We start from the raw sequence: 18,808 nt of genomic DNA on the forward strand, positions 1-18,808 counted from the left end.
TCACCGAGGTACAAAATAGAAAGAAAAGGCAATCAGATTAGAACTGTCCTAGGAGACACAATCACTTCTGTAGAAAATCCTATGGAATCTTAAAAAAATAAATAAATAAGGCTACTAGGCCTGACATAATTGATTTTAGCAAGGTTGTACAGTGCAAGATCAATATACAGAAACCAATTTTACTTCTCTATAAAAGCAGCCAACAATTGGAAACTAAAAATACAGCACTTACAGAAGCATCAAATATGAGCTACTTAGAGGTAAATCTGATAAAGAGAGGCAACACATGTACACAAAAGCTATTAAACATTTCTTAGAGATATTAAAGGAAACCTAAATAAATGGAAACAGACCATGTTCATGGGCTGGAAGGTTCAATATCATTTAAGATGCCTATTATCCCCAAATTGATTTATGTGCAGTCAAAATCAAAACAGTAAAGTGACAGGATAATGTTCAAATTCACATGGCGATGCAAAGAACTGAGAGACTTTGAACATAGGGACAAGGAGCTGGAGAGGTGGCTCAGCATTAAGAGCCCTGGTGCTCTTGCAGAGGACCCAGGTTCAATTCCCAACATCCACATGGCAATTCACAGCCATCTGTAACTCTAGTTACAAGGGATCCAAATCCCTCTTCTAGCTTCTCAGGCACCAAGCATGCATGTGGTACACAGACATATATGCATGCAAAATGCCCGCAGACATTAAAATAATTAATAATAACACCAAAAAGAAAATAGGAACAAGGTTGGAATACCTACCCTAAAAGATTTCAAGACTCATTATACAGCCGTGTGATCAAGAGAGAACAGCACAAAACATGAGTACATCAATGGCAGACAGCAGGGAATACAGAAACTGATTTTTTTCTTAGTGTCTATGGGTATGTTTGTCTGTGCACCACATTTGTGACTGGCCCTTGGAGACCAGAGGGAACATGTAACTAGAGTTAAAGACTGTTGTGAGTCACCATGTGGGTGCTGGGAATTAAACCTGAGTCTTCTGAAAGAGCAGCCAGTGCACTTAACCACCCTGACAAATCTCTAGCCCCAGAAAGACTCTCTTATGCATGGTTAGTCTCAAAAACATCTAAATGTTCTTCAGTATAAGAGTTAATTTTTTGTTTTTTGGGTTTTTTGTTTTTGTTTTTCTGGGTTTGTTTTGTTTTTGTTTTAGAATATGGTACACCTAAAGTGGGGACATAGTTCAGTTGGCGAGTGCTTTGGTAGCATACACGAGGTTCTGTGTTCCAGACTCATTAACACATACACACATAAAATGTGTTATGTCTAATATGGGAAAGTATACACTTGAAGAAGATAAAAAGGTAATGATTAGTTAGTAAACATCAATTTGCCACAACCTAAAATCACCCAGGAATGGTCTCAATTGAGGTATTTTCTCTATCTGGTTGGGCTATAGGCATGTCTGTGGGGGACTGTCTTATTAACGGACTCAGCCCATTGTGAGTATCAGTCCCTGATTTGGGGCTGTGGATTGTGTAGAGAAGAGTACAACATGGTAAGGCATGCCTTTAATCCCAGCACTCCAGAGACAGAGGCTGGGAGTTCATGGCCAGTCTGGTGTGCACAGTGAGTTCTAGACCTGCCAGGATTACACACTGAGACCCTGTCTCAAAGCAAACAACAGCAGAGAAAATGGCCGGTTAGTGAGCCATACAGGCACAACCCTTTCTCTCTGTGCTTGACCACAGATTTGATGTGACCAGCTGCCTCAAGCTCTTGCCACTGAACTTCTCAACACGATGGACTGTGAGCTAGAACTGTAAACTAAAGTAAAACTCTCCCTCCCCTAAGCTGCTTAAGGTGTTGTATAGCAACGACAAAAATGAAATTATAATAATCAGGCAAACCAAGTGTGATGGCCCATGCCTGTCATCCCAACATTCAGAAGGCTGAGGAAGGAGGATTACAAGTTCACAGCCATCTTAGGCTACATAGTAAAACCTTGTCTTAAAAAGCCACCAGTTATAGTGGTGCACACCTGTAATCCCAGCACATGCAAGAGGATCAGGAGTTCTGGGTCATCCTTGGCTACAGTATAAGGTGAAGACCAACCTGAGACCCATGACACCTTATCTCAGAAGGAAAAAAAATGAGACACGGTAGTACATACCTGTAATCCAAGCACTCGGAGGACTGAGGCAGAAGGATCACAAGTTTAAGGCCATCCTGAGCTACATAATAAGACTGTCTCAAAAGGAAAGAAAAAAAAGAAAAAAGAAATGAGATAGACCTACACATTACACTGACAGAATAACAGTGCACACAATGTAACAGTTATGATTAAAACAATAAAACCACAAGTGGCATGTGTGTATGTGTGCTAAAAATTCTAGAAGGAATTATCAATTGACAGTAATTAGGCTTGGGAAAGAGAATGGGGTAAAAGATGACATGTACAAATAACTTTTAATGACTTATGTTATTTTAGAAAATGAAAAATAGTACATGTTCTCCCTGTAGGAAAAGAGAGTGTCAACCACACTAGCAGGTACATGAAGGCAGCTGGCACAAGGCCTTGTCCGCAGCTGGCCCTAAACCAGACAGTCCCCCACCCTCCATCAGAAAGGCACTGGGACAGAACAGAAAGCACTAGCTTTCCAACACAAGCCTGGGTTCTCAGCACCCAAATACTGCGGAAGCGCTAACAGATTTCCCAGAAGAAAGATGTGAACCTGGAGATGGTCCAAGGAGAGGCTGCTAAAAGATCAACAGAATAAGAAGCCTGCTGAGTGAGGGAAGCTGAGAAGAGTCTGTGCCTTCAGATGAGGAGAGTAAGGTGGGTAAGCACAGCATTTTGAAGTTCAGTCAACCAGTTAAACAGCTTGGGTAAGAAAGGACCAATTACCTACCACACCAAATGCACCTTCCTTCCCAGCTGAGAGAGGATACCTAGGATGCCTCAGGACTAGTTTAGAATAAAGTGGAAACCCTACTCAGGGTGAGATTTGGGAAGACAACTTGGACAGAGCTCTGCACGTGAGGTCAGAGAGGAAGTGAAGAGAGGGCAGAGCAGACACACAGCACTGAACAGTGTGGCTGTGAGTGGAGATGATGCTGCCCGTGGGAGGAGGGGGCTGGCAGCACTGGCCCTGGCTTTTTCAGCTTCCCCTCCGGGGACACTGTCGTCTTACTGTAAACCTCTGCTTCTCAGAGATAACCTGAATGAGTTCTTTCATAATCCACAGTTTTAAAGGAATTTAAAATGAACCCATGAACATGAAGCCAAGAAGAGGTTATATAAGAGATGGCTCAGTGGTGCAGTGGCTTGAAAGAAAATGGCCCCCATAGGCTCACAGGGAGTGGCACTATTAGGAGGTGTGGCCTTGCTGGAGTAGGTGTGGCCTTGCTGGAGTAGGTGTGGCCTTGCTGGAGGAGGTGTGGCATTGTTGGAGGAGGTGTGTCACTGGGGGCAGGATTTGAGGTCTCAGATGCTCAAGCCACACCCAGTGTGGCATTCTCTCCCTATATCTACATCTGCAGATCCAAACGTAGAACTCTCAGGTCCTTCTCCAGCACCATGTATGCCTGTAGCCACCATGCTTCCCACTCTGATGGTAATGGACTAAAGCTCTGAAACTGTAAGCCAACCCCGATTAAATGTTTCCCTTATAAGAGTTGCCATGGTCATAGTGTCTCTCCACAGCAATAGAAACTAACTAAGACAGAAGTTGGTACTAAGGACTGGGGTATTGCTGTGACAGGCCTGACCAACAGCCTGTGACAGGCTGTTGTTTGAAGGAATGTGAACTTTTGGACTTTGGATTAGAAAAGAGGTTGAATGCTTCAAATGGGGCTTAATGGGTCATACTAGTAGGAACATGGAAGACAGTGGTATTGAGGATGAATTGAACTGTGAGGGCCTGGCTCAAGAGGTTTCAGAGGAGAAGAATATTTGTATGTGGCCTAGAGACCATTCTTGTGATATTTCGGCTAAGAATGTGGCTGCTCCCTGCCTGGGGAGTGGAGTGGGGATGGCTAGGGGCAGGTGGGATGTTGGGGGGTGGGGAGGGAAAGGGAGAAGGGATTGACATCTGAAGCAAGCTTGTTCCTAATTTGAAATAATAAAATAAAAATAATTAATAAAAAAGAACACATTTGTAAATGCATAGGAAGTACTGAAGTTAAATTGAGAAGATATACATTATTTAAATAAACATATAACAAGCAAAAAAAAAAAGAGAAAGCATCATTTAAGGTTAGTTAGCTTTGAATGCTTCCTTTCCTTTGATCAAAAATAATGTCAAAACAACAATGAGAATGATAGTCATAATTTACCCAAGATTTTGCCCTCTATGTTCTCAGTTTCCTGAGGTCAACTATGGTATAAAAAAATGTCAAAGGGAGAATTCCATATTGTGATAAAAAGAGAAACCAGTTTCATACAAAAAAAAAAAAAAAAAAAAAAAAAAGAATGTGGCTGCTTTTTACCCCTGTTCAAAAAGAATGCCTGAGCTACACTGAAGAGTTTCTGGATTAATCGCATTAGCAGAGGAAGTCTCAAAACAGTCCAGTATTGACTCTGTTCCATGATTATTAGCATTCACTCATAGATTTATAATGAAAAGGAGCAAGCTATGAAAAGAAAAATACAAAATGTACAATTTGAGGAGTAAAGGGATACCAGGAAGTATAACCAGATTAAAGAAAAGCCTGATGCTAAGTGGAATAAAGGGAGTGGTGACCTCAGAGCAAGACCCTATCCAGCTAAGCTTTCAATTTGTGAGAAGGGATTAAAGAAAAACTTAGAACCCAACATGGTGTGGTGATGCATGCCTTTAATCCAGTACTCAGAAGGCAGAGGCTGGTGAATCCCCTAAATTCAAGGCCAGCCTGTTCTACAGAACAAGATGAAGGAAACCATCAAAAACAGAAAGTTGAAGATGTAATTAAACAAAGGACCATGTTCCAGCCCCAACAAGCAGCAGAACTTCGAAGCTTCAGCTATGCAGTTCTGAGTATAGAGTCAAGGGTAGAAGAAAGGGGTTACGGAATCTCCCTCCATGACTAAGGAAAGCTCCTGAGGCCGTGAGTGTGTCAAGGGTGTCCCTGCATGGAGGCCTAGAAAAGCCATTTCATGAAGCTTATGAAACTGAGCCTGGATTGTCTTGGAGTACACAAAATGTTGAAGATGCCAGAGCCGTGGGTTACACGCCAAGGAGAGCTGCTAAGAGGGAGTAGAGCCAGCCCAAGAGAGAGAAGTGTGTTACAGTCAACGAAGCTGAAAGGAGTTGGAGATATGCCATCAGACATGGAAATGCAGAATTTAGAGTTTGCCCAGCTAGTTTTTGGTCCTGCTTTGGTCCAGTATTTCCTCATTATGACCCTTTCCTCCCTTTTGGAAAGGTAGTGTATATCCTGTGCCATTACATGTTGAAAGTATGTGATCTGCTTTTTTTATTTTGATTTTATAAGGGATTATAGTAAAGAGATTGCATGAGGGGCTGGAGAGATGGCTCAGCAGTTGCCTGTTCTTCCAGAAGTCCTGAGCTCAATTTCCAGCAACCAAATGGTGGCTCACAACCATCTATAATGAGATCTGGTGCCCTCTTCTGGCCTGAAGGGATACATGCAGGCAGAATACTAGAGAGAAAGAGAGAGAAAGAGAGAGAGAGAGAGAGAGAGAGAGAGAGAGAGAGAGAGAGAGAGAGAGAGAGAGAGATTGTATGAACCTCAGAAAAGACTTTGTACTTTTATAGACTATGGGGACTTTTAAAGTTGGACTTAATACACTTCTGCATTATGATATGGCTACAAGCCTATGAGGACCAGGGAGTGAAAACCCTGGTGGTTTCAAAGAAAATGCCCCCCATAGGCTCACAGGGAGTGGCACTATTAGGAGGTGTGGCCTTGCTGGAGTAGGTGTGGCATTGTTGGAGGAGGTGTGTCACTGGGGGCAGGATTTGAGGTCTCAGATGCTCAGGCCACATCCAGGGTGGCATTTTCCTCCTATATCTACATCTGCAGATCCAAATGTAGAACTCTCAGCTCCTTCTCCAGCACCATGTCTGCCTGTATACTGCCATGCTTCCCACTCTGATGGTAATGGACTAAAGCTCTGAAACTGTAAGCCAACCCCGATTAAATGTTTTCCTTTGTAAGAGTTGCCATGGTCATGGCGTCTCTTCACAGCAATAGAAACCCTAACTATGACACCTGGTAGCCTTGGTACAATCTTGGAACCCATGTAAACATGAAAGGGAAGTACCAAATCCATAAAGTTAGACACAAGCACACACATATACACATATATGGTTTACACAATGATAACTTAAAGAAAAAAGAATATGCTACACAAATTCTAGGATGGCTAAGGGAGACAGAAATCTTTGGCCAAACCTGTGTGGCCTCACTACAAACCCTTTGGCCTCAGCATCTATTTTAGACATATTGAGGAGGAGATAGGCCATCACTTTTTCTGTGTAAGTGCATTCTCATATATGTACTCATATTTATGCATATGCATAAATGCCAAAGGACAAACTCAGGCATTGTTGCTCAAGAACCATCCACCTTGTTTTTGAGACAGAGTCTCTTACTGGCCCAGAGCTCATCAGGTAGACTAGACTAGCTAGCCCCAGGATGAGCCTGTTGATGCTTCCTTATGCTGAGATTACAAGCAGGTACCACTGTGCTTAGCTTTTTGCACACAAGTTCTGGGGACCAAACTCAGAACCTCATGATTGCAAAGCAAGCACTTTACAGACTGTGCTGCTGTGGAATAATCCTCTTGTACATGGTAGATTTGTCACTCGAATTGGTTTAATAAAATGCTGATTGGCCAGTAGCTACAGGCAGGACGATCAAACTAAGGATGCTGGGAAAAAGAAAGGCGGAATCAGGAGTTGCCAGCAGATGCAGGGAGAAATGAGATGAGCATACTGTACTGAGAAAAGGTGCCAAGCCACATGGTAGAGCATAGATAAGAACTATGGGTTAATTTAAATGTGAGAGTTAGCTAGTAATAAGTCTGAGCTATTGGCCAAGTATTTATAAGTAATATTAAGTCTCAGTGTTGGTTATTTGGGAAACAGCTGCTAGGACAGGAAACTTTGCCTACACAGAGCAGTCTCCCCAAATCCCACAGCTTTCACCTTTAACATTCTATCAGCGTGTAAGGACCAACAAAGACTACTCCTAAGTGCAACCAACCCAGACACCAGTGAGAGGACCGAGCCAGGGTGGCAGCTCTGTGGTCTAGAGGGACATTCTGATCCTATCCCAGGGACCCTCAAGTTAGCCTACTCAGTCCTGAAACAAGAGGCAACCTGCAGAGAAATGGCAGTCTTGCCCTGATCATTAAAATTCATCTCCAGGGCTTGGGTAAATGGCTCAGGTAAAGTGTCTGTCATAAAAACAAAGCCAAGGAGCTGGAGAGATGGCTCATTAGTTAAAATTGTGTACTGCTTTTTCAGAGGATCAGATTTCATTTCCCAGCTGCCCATCAGGCAGCTCACAACCTTTTCTATAACTCCAGCTCCAGAGGCTCCAATGCCCTCTTCTGTCCTGGTCTCTATGGGCAACTGCACTAACATGCATATACCCACACACATACACATAATGTCTTAGGGTTACTATTGCTGTGATGAAACACCAAACCAAAAGCAACTTGGGGAGGAAAGGGTTTATCTGGGTTACATATCCCAAGTCACAATCTACTGAAGAAAGCCAAGGTAGGCACTCAAACAGGGCAGGAACCTGGAGGCAGGAGCTGATGCAGAGGCATTTAGAGGATGCTGACTTCCTCCATATGGCCTACTCAACCTGCTATTAGAAATTACAACACATGGCCAGGAGGTGGTGACGTTGCCTTTAATCCCATCACTCAGGAGGCAGAGCCATGTGAATCTGTGAGTTTGAGGTCATCCTGGTCTACAGAGCAAATTACAGGACAGCCAAAGCTGTTACACAGAGAAACCCTATCTAGAAAAAAACAAAAGGAAGGAAGGAAGGAAGGAAGGAAGGAAGGAAGGAAGGAAGGAAGGAAGGAAAGGAAAAAGAAAGAAAAGAAAGAGAAAATAGAACCCAGGATCACCAGTCCCACAATGGGCTGGACCCTCTCACACAAATGCCCTACAGGCTTGCCTACAGCCCTATTTTATGAAGGCATTTTCTCCATTGAGGTCCCTTCCTCTCAGATGACTCTAGCTTGTGTCAAGTTGATATAAAATTAGCCAGCACAATTAAAAATAAATATTAAAAAAACAAATAAAAACAAAAGGGGGGGCTAGAGAGATGGCTCAGCAGTTAAGAGCTCTTGCTGCTCTTGCAGAGGACCAGAGTTTAATTCCCAACATCCATATGGTAGCTCACAACCATTTATAACTACAATTCCAAGGAATCTGATGTCCTCTTCAGGCTTCTGCAGGAACCAAGCCCATACATGGCGCACACACATATATGCAGATAAAACATTTATACACATAAGACAGGCATGGCAGTACACATCAGATGCACACACATATACATGTATAAACACACACACACACACACACACACACACACACACACACACCACTGAATTCCAGAGTCAGGTCCCTCTGTCTCTGACAGGCCAAGTTAGTGAGCTACTGCAATGACTTACCATGGTTTCCAGCCCTTGGGCAATGGAGCCTCAATACCCTCCCTTGCCAGCCACATCAGTTCTGGTTCCTTGATGGGGTCAATTCCAATCACTCTGGCAAAGTCAAGGATTTCTGCAAAATAAGGAGGAGGACCAAGGAGGAGGGTGGGAGGGTAAGAGAGAGAAGAGGAGGGAAGGCACAGAAAGAAACAAAATTGAGTCAGTTCTTTTCTGGGTTTTCCTTTACTCTCCAAGTTTTCTTCAATGGTAAAATATGGTTTCTCTAAATATAAATAATAAATGTATAGAATAAAGCTGGATGTGGCTGGACATAACCATAACCCCAGCACTTGGGAAGTAGAAGCAGGAGGAGCAAGAGTTCAAGGTCATCCTCAGCTCCAGAGACCATCTCAAAAAGCTTTAATAAACAAACATTCAGAATGGTTTCCTTGCATCACTATTTATAAATGGCATCTGAATCAAGTCATGCTACCACCAAACTCCCATAAATATAATCTGAAGCCACAGTTCACAAAAGGAAAGAGTAATGAAACCAAGACTGCACAGTGAGGAGGCCCTCAGGAAGGACCCAGGCCACAGCCGGAACCTCACAATGGGGAAGCCTCAGGAAGGACCCAGGCCACAGCCGGAACCATTCAGGACAAGGGCAGCCTTACTAGAAGATAAGCTCACAGAAGATTTACAGGAGCTGGCCTGAAGTACTTGGCCCTCAAGCCCCAAGTGAGTTCCATCAAGTACAGAAGACTGAGATCTTCAAGGACCTTCCAAACACAGATCATGAAATAGATAGTGTGTGTTGTGACAGTGGCATGTACCATGTGCCACGGCAGCAGACAGAAGGCAGTGAGTGCCTGGTTCTCTGAGGGACAGGAAGGTCCCCAGATGACAAAGTAGATAATACTCAGGTGGCCTCTTCCCCATCTAGCGAACCCCTTTTCTAAAAGAGGATTGCTTCTTACTCAATTGTGTTATATATTTCAGACTCCATTTCTACTCTCCTCTCAGAATCAGACGGTTAGGAGGGCCCTTTGCCAGAGATTTGGGGGACAGAAGAGACAAGGCACTATGCTAACAGCAATCTGATCTTTGGGGAAAAAAATAGGTGATGTGTCCACTGGAAAATGTCACTAGGGGCCACCGGAATGATAAAGTAAATACCCAGGCTTGAGTTTAGTCCAGGACAGCCAGATATCACCAATACAAGTCATCTTTGTGGAGAAATAGAGGGTGACATACCTGAGGACTAGGAAATAACACTTTTTCTAAAGGGCCAGCTGGCACTTAACTGACCAGGGAATGACTTACTGAACACCTTCACCTTTTTTAGTTCTACACAAAGGTGCCAGCACAACAGACCAGGATACTGAATATGTGGAAGGGCACTGAATCCAGCCCGGAAACAATCCGTTTCTCCCTGTAAGATTACTGCTAGTAGGTGGGACACAGACCAGACAATGCAGAAACGAGAACAGAGAGCTGAGCAGGAAGTCACAGAGACAGAGACAGAGACAGAGACGATGGTGTGGCTCGGGCTAGTGTATCAGAAGCTAGACCTTAGCAGAAGAGTTTTTATAAAAAAGAAGAAAATCCCTAGAAAAACCTTTAGGAAAACCAGGCGAGATAGCACATGCCTGTACCCCTGATGCTCCGCTCCAGAGGTGGAGGTGATGGGATCACTGCCCATCTCAGGCCAGCCTGACCTACACAGCCAGACCCTGTCTAAAAAAATAAAAATTTGCAGCCAAGCCTAATGATCAGAGTTGGATCCTGGAACCTACATGGTAGAAGGAAAGAACTGACTCTTTTTTTAAGTTGTCCTCTGACTATGCCATATGTAGCACACACACATATGATAAATAAATGTAAAAAACAAAGCAAATTTGAAGTCATTGAAGAATAGCATAAAAAAGACCCACAGACAGGAATATGACATTTACAGTTTATAAAGATGACAGTCCCCTCTGAATCAATCCAATACTCATCACCACACCCCCTGGGTACCAACAATCCTCCCATATACTGCCCTACCCAGAACTTGACAAGATAATACAAGTCATGGGGCAGTAAAACAAACTAAAAAATGGCCAAGAAAATTGGAAAAATTACAAGGGTGTTTTAGCCCTACTCAGTATTAGAATCAAATAGAGCCTCAAAAATTCAGAGTGGGACACTGACAGGTGACTAAATAGCCCAATAGGAGAAGAGACAGACCCAAATGCACATAGCAAAGGCAAGGACAGTAGGGAGAGGAGCTATCCCATTAATGGTGTAGAAACAGGAAAGAAATCAGTTCTCCTTTTGGTGGGGAAGGCTTTTCTAAATAAATACATAACTCAGAGGCAATTCACCATCAGACTGAGAGAAAACATAAAAATTGCAAAATCTAAGCTGGAGAGATGGCTCAGTGGTTAAGAACACTGGCTGTCCTTCCAGAGTACCTGGGTTCCATTGCCAGCACCCACACAATGGATCACAATTGTCTAACTCCAGCTGAAGGGGATCCAGCACCCTCTTCTGGCCTCTGTGGGCACCAGATACACTCATGGTACAGAGACATATATGCAGACAAAACATACACATAAAAATAAACAAATCTACAAAGAATTGCTTTTTTAATTCAGAGTCTGGGGCTGAGAATATAATATAGTCCCACAGTAGAGGGTGTCCTTTGTGTCTGGGTTTGCTCTCTGGTACCAGAGAATGAACAATAAAAGTACAGCTAGGTGGTGGCTCATACCTGTAATCCCAGCACTTGGGAGTCTGAACCAGGAGGACTGTTATAAACTGGATCTCAAAAACAAGAAGTGGAGTGGGGGTGCATTAAGATAGCTCAGCAAGTAAAGATGCTTGCCACCAATCCTGAAGACCCGAGTCTAACTCCTGCAATCCACACGGTGGACAAAGAATCACCCTCACAAAACTGTCCTCCAGCCTCCACGTTTACTATGATGTGCACACCATGCCACCCTCCAGTACATAAATGTTTAAAAAACGAATTAACAGCCGGGCATTGGTGGCGCGCATCTTTAACCTCAGCACTCGGGAGGCTGAGGCAGGCGAGAAGCCAGCCTGGATAGTGCCAGGATAGGCTCCAAAGCTACACAGAGAAATCCTGTCTCGAAAAACCAAAAACAAAAAAACAAAACAAAACAAAAAAAATGAATTAACAAATAAAAATAATGAATATATTCAATTTTAGAACTTTTACATGGCAATCAGCAAACACACTAGGCTGGAAGCAAATCAAAGATAAGTGGGATCCTAGACTGGGAGGCACACATTCTTACCTTTCTCTACCGTCCACGAACAGCATAACTTGTATCTAGGGCCAAAATTCTTCAGTATGTCAAAGCAAATTTCAATCCATGAGCAGCAAAGCACTTCAAGGGCTGGAGTGGCCCAGCTCTACCATTCAGCAGTGCAGAGCTACAGGAACCTCCCCAAACCTCTCTCCCAGACAGGGAAAAGGACAAGATCTGACTAACGGAGTTGGGGGGGAAGGGGATTGTTTTTTGGTTTTTGTTATGATTGCTTGAGAGAAGGTCTCACTGTGTAGCCCTGTCTGGCCTAAAACTTACTCTGTAGACCAGGCTGGCCTGGAACTCACTTTGTAGACCAGGCTGGCCTGGAACTCAGAGATCCACCTGTCTCTGCTTCCCAAGTGTTGGGATTAAAGGTTAAGGCATTCATCCCTATACTCAGCTTGGTTTGAAAGGGAAATCAATACAAAGTTTTTAAAACAGAGACTAGAACAAAGTAATATAAATAAATAATGCTACCCAGGGCTTCATGCATGCTAGGCGAGCACTCGACCAACTGAGTCATAACCTTGTTGTTTTTGAGACTATGATGCTCAGGCTGGCCTCAAACTCATTCTGTAGTCCTGGCCTTTAACTTGTAGCAATCCTCCTGCCTCAGCCCCTTAAATGCTTAAATTACAGGGAATGCAAACATGCCAGCCTTAGCTTGTTCTAAAAAATTTGGATTTACATGTCATATTTCACAATAGCCACTATACTGCAGTCTCATGATCTCGAGGGCCAGTAAACATTTTCTGTAAAGGGATGGATAGCACATACTGTAGGCTTTGAAGGACATAAATCTGTCACAATTAATTGATACTGCTATCACAGCATGATGACAACCACAGAGGATGTAAAAATAAGCATGGCTGTCTTCCAATAATTTTTTGTTTGTTTGTTTGTTTGTTTGTTTGTTTGTTTGAGACAGGGTTTCTCTGTGTAGCTTTGGAGCCTATCCTGGCACTTGCCCTGGAGACCAGGCTGTCCTCGAACTCACAAAGATCCGCCTACCTCTGTCTCCCGAGTGCTGGGATTAAAGGCGTGCGCCACCAACGCCTGGCTCCAATAATTTTTATTGACAAAAAATAGATTAGGTGCCAACTTGAGCCTTTAGGCTATAGTTTGCCAACCTCTGATCTACCACAAATATACTGAGCAGCCCTGTGCCTGGAACTAACACTGTATTGGAAGAACTAAAGCAAATCAGGGGGTTGGGCTTAGTGGTTAAGAGCACTGGCTGCTCTTCCAGAGGATCCAGGTTTAATTCCAAGCACCTATATGGTGGCTCATAACTCCAGTTTCAGGGTATCTGATGCACTCTTCCAGCTTCTGCAGGCATTGTACACATGTAATATACATATACATGGCAGGCAAATCACCCACACACATAGGTTAATTTTTTAAAATGTGTTTAAGTAAATCAAATATAATCTCCGCCCTCAAAGAACGATTACAATCTACCACAAGCCTCTTACCTTGCTCACTGGGGATGTAAGTCTCATCAGAATCTTCCTCCAGGACCAGCTGGTCACCTAAGAGGATGGGTCGTCTAGCCATGATTCAGCCTGGCAGAACTATCTAGATCCCAGAGACCCTGTCAAAAGAGAAAATCAGTGAGCTGGCCTGGAAGGAAAACGTGAGTTGGATCATAGAGCATCTGGGTCACAACAGACCCTGCAAACCAACATGGCTGAGGAGCTGGCCAGAAGACCAGCATGGCTGGGGATCCTGCCCACAGCTCCGAGCTTCACAGACTCTGTGCCTGCATAAGTTCCCTGGCTTGCCCCTGCCCAAGATTAGAGTACACACAGTGCACCACAAGAAATCTTCAGGACTGGCTCTCTAACGTGTTTACCTTGAAGACTGAAGAGATAGTTCAGTGGTTAAAAGCACTGGCTACTTTTTCAAAAGACCTGGGTTCAATTCCCCAGCACCCATGTGGTGGCTCACAACCTTCTATAACTCCAGTGCCAGGAGATCTAACACCATCTTCTGGCCTCTGCCTCCATCAGGGACATACATGGTGCACACACATAAATGCAGACAAACATTCATATACATAAAACAAAAATAAACCTTTAAGGAGCTTAACTTTGTATCCCTACCAAGCAGGAGAATACCCCAAACTGTAGTATACCTCAGCCAGAAAACCCCAGTGACACCAAAAACACAGACCCTCAGGTGTGTCAGCACACCCCAGGGCACAGAGAGGCCATTACAGTCAACGGTGCCCCCGGAGCATGCTATTCAGGGCCAGGAGCCAATGTGACTTCAGCACCTGCTCTGAGAGCACTAAGAGGACAGTTCCCACTGAAGGATGAGGAAAGCACTTTAGACAAGGACAAAAGGGCGATGCTTGCAGGTGTTTTAGGGCACGGAATCACAGCATGTATAGCAGGGACTGGACACCGAAAGTCTCATGCCCTGTACTAAGGGGACCTCACTGAGGGCTTTGGGAAGGGTGACCTTTTATTTAGGACAGGAACTCTGGTAAGACTGAAATGGCTGAATTGGAGAAACAAGAAACTGGTGTCAAGAAAGGCGCTTGAGAAGTCTTCTGTCCCAGTAAAATTTAGTGAGGGCTTAAACTAGGGCAGAAGAAGCAGAGGTGGAAAAGGGACAAAGACAGGGCTTATTAGGAGCACGGAGGAGGAAGGGAAGAGAGGAGTCCTGATGGAGGGGGCTGTGTCCTTCCAAGACACTTATGATCTGACTTTGTAAGAAGTAGGCTCTTTAAGACAAAATCAACATTAAGTGGGGTCATAAGGGTGCCCTGACAGGATTAGTGTCCTTCTAAGCAAAGGAAAAGAAATCAGTTCTCCCTCCATCAAATGAAGACAAAGCAGGATGGTAGCCACGTGCAAGACAGGGATTAGGGAGTGTCTTTATCTGTTACCTCCAACCTCCAGAACCATGAGAAAATAGACCCCTGTTGTTTAAGACACCATCTATCAATCCAGGCTGACTTTGACGGTTTACTTTGAAACCAAGGTCCAGGGATGCAGTGGCACCAAGTGCTTAGCTGACAAACTAGTGTTGTTCTCTTTGTATACTGTATATTATTTTATTTGCTTGTTGGCAGTGCTGGAGACCCTCATTTAATGCTGGGACTGTCCCTCTCTTCCTGCCCCTAGTCTTATCTCTAGCCCTGGACCCCAAGATTCTATTAACCTTCCCCACAGCAGCTCCCATTTTGAAAACTAATAAAACAGAAACAAACAGGCTGTCACAGCACTCCCCACCTGAGTCAGCCACCCCTGGTATGATGAACACAGCTGGTCCTGGCCTCTCCTGCCCACTTCTTCAGAAACTTGACTATTCCACTTGGGACAACGCACATGCCATGCCCCTCTTCCAGCAAAAAGATATTCCTCTTTTCCCCACTGCCCATTTTAAAGGTCATGACTGGCCAGGCCTGAAGTGGAATGTTCAGTAAAGGCTGAAGCTGGTAACTCTGAATTTATGCCAGACCATTAGAGACAGATCCCCGACAAGCAACACAAAATCCATCAAGAGCTGTGACTATGGCCCTCTCGGATCATGTCACTGATCTGTTCTTCAGTCCAAGAAAACCAGACTCTGCCCTGCTCATTCCCATCATGTCCCCTCTAAGGAAAAAAAAAGGGGGGGGATCCCCGGCAATACCTAAATTAGGGGAAAATACTCCCCACCTCAGAAACCAGACCACCCTCCAGACACTACACCCATGCCTCTACACTCTGAGATGGGGAGGGCCTGACCGCCACTCACTCTGAAAATTAGAACAGGGATAGACAGAAAGCAGGGCACAAATGGGGTCGCCTGAGTCGTTAATCCTCTTAATTAGAAGGAAGAGGGGAAGAGGAAAGGAAGGGGCTGAAGACTGAGAGGACTCGACGGTGAGAAACCACTTACCAGGTGAACAAGTGCTTACCAGACACAGGGCCACTCGACACGAGTGCTATATCAGCCTGAAAAATTCTGCATCCGAGAAGCGTGGCTTATCCCTACATCCCATCTGCAGAGACCAACAGCCAGAAAAACTGATGTCCTCTGAGCAAAAGAACAAGCCTCAAGTGCTGTTTAGTTTTTGTCAACTTGACAAAACTAGAGTCACCTGGGAAGAAAGAACCTCAATTGAGAAGTTGACTCCAGCTGACTGGCCTGTGGGCGTGTCTGGGAATTATCTTGATTGATGATTGATGTGGGAGGGCCCAGCCCACAGTGTTTTGGACCAGCCCTGGGCACATGGTTCTAGGTTGTATAAAAAAAGGTAGCTGAAGCCAGATGTAGTGGTGCATGACTCTATTATCAGCAATAGGGAGGCATAGGCAAGCAGAGCCTGGTCTACAGAGTGTGTTTCAGAACAGCCAGGGCTACAAAGACCAGGGCTACATAGAGAGACCCTATCTCAAATAAATAAATAAATAAATAAATAAATAAATAAATAAAATTAAAAAAGTAAACAGTAGCTGAGCCATGAAGAGTGAACCAGTAATGCAAACATTGTTCTTCCATGGTTCATGCCTCTGTTCCTGCTTGAGTTCCTCCCCTGACATCCCTTCATGATGCACTATAAGCTGTAAGACAAAATAAATCCTTTTCTTCCCAAGTGGCTTTGGTCATGGTGTTTTTCACAGCAACAGAAAGCAAACAAGGACACCTGACTATTAACAAAATTATCCATATTTAAGTACCTATAGGCCAAGAAGAAACTAGAAAATCTGAATTCATGGATTTTCTAAATTTCAGAGAACTCTTCTGCCAGAAAAACAAATAGTGTTGGCTATCCTGTACCTTTCCTGGCTTCAGAGAAATGTAGCAAGGAGAGGCCAAGCAAGAGGCAAGGGAAAGCTAGGCAGAAGAAGTGTGCACACAGAACGTATGCCTCACAGACAGCTCACGCAGGTTACTCATGAGATGGAAAAATGTCAGCTGAGCTTCTATCAAATTTCCCTCTAGGCACTAGACATGTAACGGTATTAAACAGACTCAGTCACCACTTCCCCGAGAAACTACTGTTTAGCCAGACAGTCGCAGATAAGAGTATCAGTACTAAACTAGGCATGGAGATGCAAGCGTGCCCATTATCTCAGCACAAGGAGGTGTGAACAGATTCCCGAATTCAAGGTCATCCTCAACTACAGGAGTTCAAGGACAGCCAAGGCTATTTAAGGCCCTGTCTCAAGAAAGAAAGGAAGAGAAGGAGAGAGAGGGGGAAGGAAAGAAAAGGAAAGGAGAGGAGAGGAGAGGAGAGGAGAGGAGAGGAGAGGAGAGGAGAGGAGAGGAGAGGAGATGGGGGAGGAGGCTGGCAAAATGACTCACTGGGTACTTGCCACCAAGCCTAACAGCCTGTGTTCAATCCCCAAGCCCCACATGGTGGAAGAGAAAAAAATAATACTCCAAGTTGTACACACACACACACACACACACACACACACACACACACACACACACACACGGTGGGGGGGGGTGGAGGAAGAGTATCATTTCATATGGAGTAAGATGTAAGTCGGAGGCTGATTAACGGTGCCTATGCTGAGACCTGGAGGATGAACAGATATTTACTGACAGAGACAGAAACAAGTACTAGCAATAGAAGTAGCTGCATAAGCACAAGGCCTGCAGCAGGGGAAACCACCAAGCAGAAAAGCAGCAGAGATGTTGCTGGGGAGGGGGAAGCAAAGCCATGCCAAAGATTTGGCCTTTGTCACAGAGAGAGAACTGCAAGTTTCCAGAACAGACTCAAAAAAGAGGCCAGAAGAGAAAGAAGAAAATCAAGAGTGTCTGGGGCTGCAGAGATAGCTCAGCAGCTAAAAGCACTTGGTGCCCTTCCAGAGGACCTAAGTCCCGTTCCCAGCTCACAACCACCTGCAACTCTGGTCCCAGGAATCCACCAGTCTCTATGTGACCAGCACTGAGGTTACAAGCATGAACCACCAGCCCTAGCTTTTTACAAGGGGCTGAACTCAGGTCCTCATGCTTACAGAGGAAGAACTTTACCATCTGAGTTGTCTCACCAGCCCCTCAAAGCAAGGAAACTTAAAGCAGAAGGACTGCCGTGAACAAAAGCACAGTGGCTTAGTGGTAAGGGGTAGTGACTAGGGCTAGCTATAGAGTGCTTACCCAGTATGTGCAAAACCCTGAGTTCAACCCCTACTACCAGACAACCATATATATGGGGGAGGACACAAGTGCTTGGAAGGGTCAGAATTAATTATGACAACAAAAGCCTAGACTAACTGCGTATTTCTATGTTGCAGGGACTGAACTAAGGGTGTTATGTCCATCATCTCACCCCACCCTTTCAGCTAGATAAGGGTTACTATCCCCACTTTTCAAATAAAGAGACTGCTAGAATGGAAGGCAAGGAGCAGCTACTACGGGTTTGGGAGGGCTGAAGCTGTCTGCAGGAATTTCATAAAGGAGGCTGAAGTGATGAAATTTGCAGTTAAGAAAGGTGACTGACGTCTGCCAAGGAACTAATCAGAGAGGAGCAAGAAGAGAGGCCGTTATTCTGAAAGCACAAACGAGAAATTATGAACCAAGGCTGTGGCTTCCTGAATGAAAAGAAGGGACCAATCTAGAGGGTAGGAGAACGCAGAACGCAGGTCTTATGGTCTAGGTGAAGGGAGAGAAGAGAGAAAGCAAAGAGGATTTCAGCCAGTGCGTTCTGATTTTAGGCCTTAGCCATGAAGCAACACCACAGCAGACTGCCTAGAACCAGAGACATGCCAAACATATGTGTGCTGCAGACACTAGAATAAATTCCCAACGTAGGCTGGGCTAAATGACTGGGGAAGTTCTGCACTGAGACAAGAAACACGCGACAGATTTTGATCTGGAGTCCAGGGAAGGTTGGAGACGATCCATAAGCTGGTCTGAGCTCGAGGAGGAGGTATCAGTCCAGGTAGCAAG

The 18,808-nt window shown here is 44.5% G+C and overlaps 1 protein-coding gene across 13 annotated transcripts in view; it reads right to left on the reverse strand.

The window, feature by feature from the left end:
* Nucleotides 1-18,808, reverse strand: part of Cep164 (centrosomal protein 164) — a 68,864-nt gene that overhangs the window by 49,489 nt on the left and 567 nt on the right. For 9 of the 13 annotated variants that reach the window (XM_035443646.1, XM_035443645.1, XM_035443644.1 and 6 more), the window contains exons 2-3: nucleotides 13,387-13,505; nucleotides 8,610-8,721 (exon numbers count right to left, since the gene is read on the reverse strand). In XM_035443646.1, coding sequence (XP_035299537.1) covers nucleotides 8,610-8,721; nucleotides 13,387-13,468 — 194 coding nt within the window. In that variant the 5' untranslated portion in view covers nucleotides 13,469-13,505. Of the gene's footprint in view, nucleotides 1-8,609; nucleotides 8,722-13,386; nucleotides 13,506-15,805; nucleotides 16,008-18,808 lie in introns of all 13 variants that reach the window. The other 4 variants (XM_035443637.1, XM_035443638.1, XM_027412026.2 and 1 more) reach the window with 2 other exon arrangements.

This window comes from Cricetulus griseus, chromosome 4 (assembly GCF_003668045.3).
Source record: "Cricetulus griseus strain 17A/GY chromosome 4, alternate assembly CriGri-PICRH-1.0, whole genome shotgun sequence".
Taxonomy (NCBI): Eukaryota; Metazoa; Chordata; class Mammalia; order Rodentia; family Cricetidae; genus Cricetulus; species Cricetulus griseus.